Raw genomic sequence first — 6,100 nt, forward strand, 5'->3', positions numbered from 1 at the left:
CAGGGCAGTTGCTCTTTCTTCTTTATAAGACCGATTCACAGGAGCCATTTTACCTCAGAGCCACTTCTGTTGGTCAGAGGAACCCTTCTACCTCAGAAGCAGGTTTTAAGTCAGATCTCCATGAGCATGTTGCTTCCCTTTTTAAACAACCTGTCTTCTTCTACCACCACCCCTTTCCCAGCTGATCAGTCAACCTGTGTACCTCAGCTCAGACATCCAGCATGTCATTGTTCATGGGGTTTGGGGAAAGGGCAGTGTCCCTCCTCAGTCCACCTCCTGATAAGCAGCACCCTGTGTCAGGTACCCTGGCATGAACCACTGCAGGAATGTCCCTCAAGCCAGCTCCTAAAGGGCACTTTCCCAGGGGGACCTGCTTTGAAGGTGTAAAACTCAGATGTACAATCATTCATTGATTGCCATTAATTGGATCTGGTCAGGAACAGAAGAAAATGTGATTTTTTTAAATGGCCTTTACTATCATACTTCTATAATTTTGTTTCCTTATTTGAATTTCAAAAAAACTGGGAAGAAAAAAAGAAAGAGAAGCATGCAGGTTTCCACAAGGGAAAGCGGTCCTGTTTGGGTGGAACTCAGATCCATCTTTGTACTTCTAAAATATATCAAACTTCACCTGTCTGTCTCTGTGTAAGTGCTTCATCCATCTCCTAGGTTCGAAGAAGAAGTTATATATCATTCATGAGGAAGCACTCCTCTATTCATCCTTGCTATACCTAATGAGCTGAAAGAACATGGTAAGGAATATCTCTCTTCACCCATGGGACTTGTGAAGCAGCACTGGTTAGTTAGAAAGGAGACATAGCTGGGAATACAGCAGATACAACCGTATTTTTTACATTTGAGAATAGTCCATGAATTAATGGACACAGATTGGGCATTAGGTATAGCAATAAACTGAAATCTGTTTCCAATCACTGTAATTTACCTGAACATTCTGTACAAGATCTGAAAGTTGCCATTCTGGAAAAGAAAAATCTAATGACACCTAGGTCTTCTTCTAGACCAGGAGTGGCCTACGTTGATTCTATTCAGTAATATTCCATACAGGGATCATGCCCAGAGCAGAATATAGAGGAAAGAGCACTCTACCTCCTGCCATCTATGGAATATAACTGGTTGTGGAAAGGAAGCAGTGGTACTTGACCTAATAACTGATTGAGAAACCCAACTGACTGTGTGAAAGTTTTATAAGTTTTCTTATGCTAAGCTACAAGATTTCAGCCATACCAACGGGAACATACACCCCTTTGTTAATTGTGCAATAGAGAGAATGTAGACAGCCAGAGTTTGCCATGCAGAGTGGGGTGAATGTGCTCCAGTTGAAACACCCTCTTGTACGCCATTGCAGAAGGAGCTAAATAAGACTCCAGCCATCTACTCAGCAGCTGGTCATTGCCAGGAAATCGAATTGGTGAACATACCAGGAAATGTATGCATCAGAAAGTGTTTATTAATATTATTCTGTAGTTTGACCACAAAAAAACAGTACAAGAAAAGGAGGAGGCCAGATCAGAAAAGCCACAGAAATGAGATTTTGAAGAGGATGGATGAAAATGGGTCTTGCAGTTTTCAAGATCAAGGAGGAGATCATTTTCTTAGAAGGAGGGATGTCCGCCGATCCAGTCTCCCAGCAGGCCTCCCCAGGTGCAAAAAGCTTCTTCACAGTTCGTACTTGCAGATGTAGGCGTTTCGTTTACTGCACTTAGTATCGTTCCACTGTCTTAAACCTAAAATACGAAAGACATGCGCAACATTACTGCTTCTTGCTTTCTCTTTTCTGCCCAAGTGTGTGTGGTTTAGAGGGGAGAGGAAATGGAAGAAGTCACAGAAGGGAAGGGAAGGGAAGGGAAGGGAAGGGAAGGGAAGGGAAGGGAAGGGGAAGGAAGGAAGGAAGGAAGGAAGGAAGGAAGGAAGGAAGGAAGGAAGGAAGGAAGGAAGGAAGGAAGGAAGGAAGGAAGGAAGGAAGGAAGGAAGGAAGGAAGGAAGGAAGGAAGGAAGGAAGGAAGGAATTGAAAGTCCAGATTTACTGCCATTTCTGAGCTCATTTTTAAAAGATATTCAATGCTACCTTAATTTTCCTCTGCTCTAGCATATCAATTTTTGATATGAATATTGCACTAAAAGAAATAAAATCATGGATGGATGAGGAACCCATCGTTTGAAGGTGCCAACAGGAAAGCTCAGTGAGTTAGGTATCTGGCTGTGGAGCCAGAGGTTGGGAATTCTTCATTGGACATCCCAGAACATCCAGCCTGTGGTGGCCATCGACCAGCTGCACAGTTTGAGGATGCCCTCAGAAGGAGGGAACTGGAAACCATTTTTGAATGCTCTCTATGTAGAAAACCTTGAAGAGGGTTGAGATCAGTCAGAACTGACTTGATGCCACATGATTAATATTTATCATTAGGATCAGAAGGGACTCCAAGGATCATCATATCCCTGCAGGAACAGGATATCCACTGCTAAAGCAACCCTGATAGGTGGCCCTCCAACCACTGCTAAAAGCCTTCTAAAGAAAGAGAATCCACAGCATTCTCTTAGAACAGAAATGCCCCAAGTACTTTGAAAACTAACGCTTTTCAAAACAAGTGATGTACGCATTAGGCAGCTCACAGGTAATTATACCACACAGCTTTCCTAGAGCATGATCATCCCACCTCATCGTCTTATTCTTTCCCTTTATTTGCCACCTTTGTTCATATGAGCACAAGTTAACCTTCCTGTCTCTTCTTCTCCCGTATTATCCTTCCAACAGTTGTGGGATGGCAGTCCAGCTGAGAGAAAGTGAATGTCTTGAAATCACCTAGTGGAGTTTCTCAGTTCAATGTGGGAAGTACCACCTGGGTTTTCCCAGATTCCAGTCTAAGGTGGCCACCTCTGATATCCCATTGGGTGTCAGAAGTCCTGGTCTATGTCAGAGGGAGCTGAAACTAGCTGAGGAAAGATAGGAGGTCGCGGAGGACCACTTGCTCCTGAGATGTTGCCTTTTCTTGGCCACTCAGATTACTTACGTGTGGAACCTGTCAGCTCCACGCAGAACTCATTGTTATCGTCGTTGTTTGGCTCACCCTTCATCCAGGCCTTGTAGTTGTAGACCGACTCATCAGCCCATCTCCATCTCCTGTTCTGTGGAAGTGAAACGATCAATAATTGTGTTAAGGGAAAGATTGGCTGGAGAGGTTGTTGAGTGGGGAGTTGTGACCAATTGTGGTAGAGATGGGTTGGTTTACTCTTGTGGAAAGCAAGGGTGAAGCAGGTGGGATTTCAAGGGGTTTTTCGTTGTTTTTGGTTTTTTGAGTGTGAGGAATTTGTATACCCTCACTCATAGACAGGATGGAGAAATCTAGCTTTGCTCTTCCTAACATTTCTGGGTTCATTCTCCTTCTAATCATCCTTCATCATCTGTGGTCACTCCGCCCATCAGATCAGACCTTGGTTCTCAAGGCTCCTGGCTCACATGGGTGCCTCCCACTCAAAAAATATTGGGTCTCTCTCTATATATATACTTGCCATCCTCCATGTCCTTGAAAGATGATAGAACTGGGGACAGAGGTAAATGGGGCTAGGGCTCTCCCCTTTCCCTGCATAGATTCATAACACCTGAGTAGAACCTGATAGATTACTGTATTGAGTTAAGGCCAGATCGAAACTTTACTAAGATCCATTCAGAGATGATTCTGTGGAGTGGAGGAAGTCATTCATGGATTTATAACATCTGAGGAGAGCCAGAAAGATGATTGAATGAAGGCCAGATCTCCAGATGATTAGCTGGAGTGGAGGAAGGGAAAGAGGCTCACCTGACGGACATCACGGAGCCCAATCCAGACATTTAATGGTTGTTTCTGGTAAGTGGAGATGTGTTCAGCCACCAGGACGGTCTCTGCCTCTGTAAGGACAGAGGCAAGGTGGGCTCCTCGCCCGTAGCTCTGACACTCAATCTGAATGAAGAAAGGGGAGGAAGGAATATTGGAATGTTGTTATAGAGTGAACAGAGTTGATGCAGAAAGAATTTTCCTAAATTTGGGTCTTGTTGATGGATTATAAGATAATGTTACATCCGGACCTTCCTCGTGTTTTTTTAAAGTATTTTCTTACAATCCTCGATCCAAGAGCAGTTATTTCTGCATATTCATTTATTTTTATTTACTGGCATGCTGCCTCTCCCTCAGAACTGGGACCCAAAGCAGCTCACAACACAAATACACAAGAAACAATTGAGGTAATATACACTTAAGGTACAAATATTAAAACAGAATTACACTGAATTATTGTCTTAGAACACATACAAAGTTAAAACCCTTTCAAATAGATTAAATAAAATAGTAACGCTAATTGCAAGAGTAGAATATTTTCATTAGAAAGGCTGAGAAAAAAAATACAGGAAGGCATTGGGAAGCTGAACATCGGCAAGGAAATTTTGTTCTGAGGGATTTCCTTGAGAATTTCGTGTTCATTTCAGCTTGAGTTCTGTAAACCAGGTCACCTTTGTTCCACCCACACCACAAAACACGACTTCTCTGCTCCTGGAGCCTTGAACCTCATCTGCCCATCATGCATTAACATCAAGGCTGGGATGCTGAGAAAGGCTTCTTACCTCAGCCTCTTGCCATGTCATTGGATCATCGAAATAGGCATAGCAGTTGCCCTGGTTTTGCATCCAGTCCCTGGCGCAGGACGCGGCCTCAGCTGTGGAGCGGAGAGAGGATGTGGGGAAAAAGAATGAATGCAAAGTAGAAGGAAATAAATATAATAATGGGTCATCAAGTTAATTGTGACTTTGATGACTTTTGGTGACTGTTCCCAGGTTTTTCCAGGTATGAAGTACTGAGAAGAGCCCGAAAAACCCACAACAACCATTACTGAGAAGAAGTTTACAAGGGCCTGTTTTAGGGGGCGCTCTGGGAATCAAACTTCCAATCCTCAGTGCTCCAACTCACAGAGCCCTTCAGCCATCCCAGAATCATTCTGAATGTGAGAGCAATCTTTCTTTAAGAAACTCACCTCCCAGGAAAGGGTTAGAGAAGATGATTCCGAGAAGGCAAAGAGCAGAACTGGTGAAGAATCCCATCTTCCGCTTGACCCTTTTAGGGAAAATGGATGGTTAATTCAAGAGGTACATTCATTGATCGCCATGAATGGGATCTGGCCAAGAATGGAAGAAAAGGTGATGTTTTTAATGGCCTTTACTATCATACTTCTACAATTTTGTTTCCTTATTTGAATTTTAAAAAACTGGGAAGATATAAAGAAAGAAAGAAAATCATGCAGGTTTAAAGCTTTTGTGCTGGCTATTTTTTAAAAAAAGGAAAATATGAAAAATACCAGGTTGGAGAAGAATGGTTTAAATGTCGGGTTAGGGTCCCAGGGCTTCTTTAAAGTCTCCCTCCTCAAGATCTGCAAGTTGCCATTCTGGAGAGGAAAAATTATAGGACAGAAATACAGAGAGAGACAGGTGAGAGGAACCACAGGCTTTAGTTAACTGGAGCTAAGCAGGGCTGCTGAGAACAAGACATTTGGAGATTGTTGTTGTGGGTTTTTCAGGCTCTTTGGCCGTGTTCTGAAGGTTGTTCTTTATGACGTTTCGCCAGTCTCTGTGGCCGGCATCTTTATGGTTATACACAGGGTTGCCATGCATCGGGAGCAACATGACGGCATGCAACAATCGCAAGGGGGGGGGAGGAACTATCACATCCACCACCCAAATGAGCAGGTCAAAGATCCCTCAAGTTGAGGGCGAGGACACATACAATGACATTGGGACCTTCTTCTAGACCAGGGGTGGGCAACGTTGGTTCTAGTCAGTAATATCAAGACCAGAGCAGAATATAAAGAGCACTCTACCTCCTGCCATCTATGGAATACAAATGGTTGGGGAAAGTAAGCAGGGGTGTTTAACCTGACAACTGATTGTGAAATACAACTGACTACATGACCTTAGACTACATGACCTTTCCAGAAAAATATCTACTTCTGCTTCATTGACTATGCGAAAGCCTTTGACTGTGTGGACCACAGCAAACTATGGCAAGTTCTTAAAGAAATGGGAGTGCCTGACCACTTTAGCTGTCTCCTGAGAAACCTA

At 43.4% G+C, this 6,100-nt stretch overlaps 1 protein-coding gene across 1 annotated transcript; it reads right to left on the reverse strand.

The window, feature by feature from the left end:
• LOC110089580 (C-type lectin-like) lies at nt 1–5,094 on the reverse strand. The gene is made up of 5 exons (XM_020812745.3): nt 5,020–5,094; nt 4,613–4,704; nt 3,816–3,956; nt 3,030–3,144; nt 1–1,745 (listed from the first exon to the last, which is right to left on the reverse strand). Exons 1-5 carry the CDS (start codon nt 5,084–5,086, stop codon nt 1,678–1,680), a joined length of 483 nt encoding a protein of 160 aa, XP_020668404.3. The 5' UTR covers nt 5,087–5,094; the 3' UTR covers nt 1–1,677.
• Nucleotides 5,095–6,100: the final 1,006 nt, after the last annotated feature.

This window comes from Pogona vitticeps, chromosome 6, assembly GCF_051106095.1.
Source record: "Pogona vitticeps strain Pit_001003342236 chromosome 6, PviZW2.1, whole genome shotgun sequence".
Lineage (NCBI taxonomy): Eukaryota > Metazoa > Chordata > Lepidosauria > Squamata > Agamidae > Pogona > Pogona vitticeps.

Bases quoted from the DNA above. Each gene is read 5' to 3' on its own strand.
- LOC110089580 (XM_020812745.3), bottom strand. From the start codon at position 5,086: ATGGGATTCTTCACCAGTTCTGCTCTTTGCCTTCTCGGAATCATCTTC. The intron at 4,705-5,019 runs GTGAGTTTCTTA...TCCGCTCCACAG, and splicing joins CTCTAACCCTTTCCTGGGAG to CTGAGGCCGCGTCCTGCGCC. The intron at 1,746-3,029 runs GTAAGTAATCTG...TTCGTATTTTAG, and splicing joins GGAGCTGACAGGTTCCACAC to GTTTAAGACAGTGGAACGAT.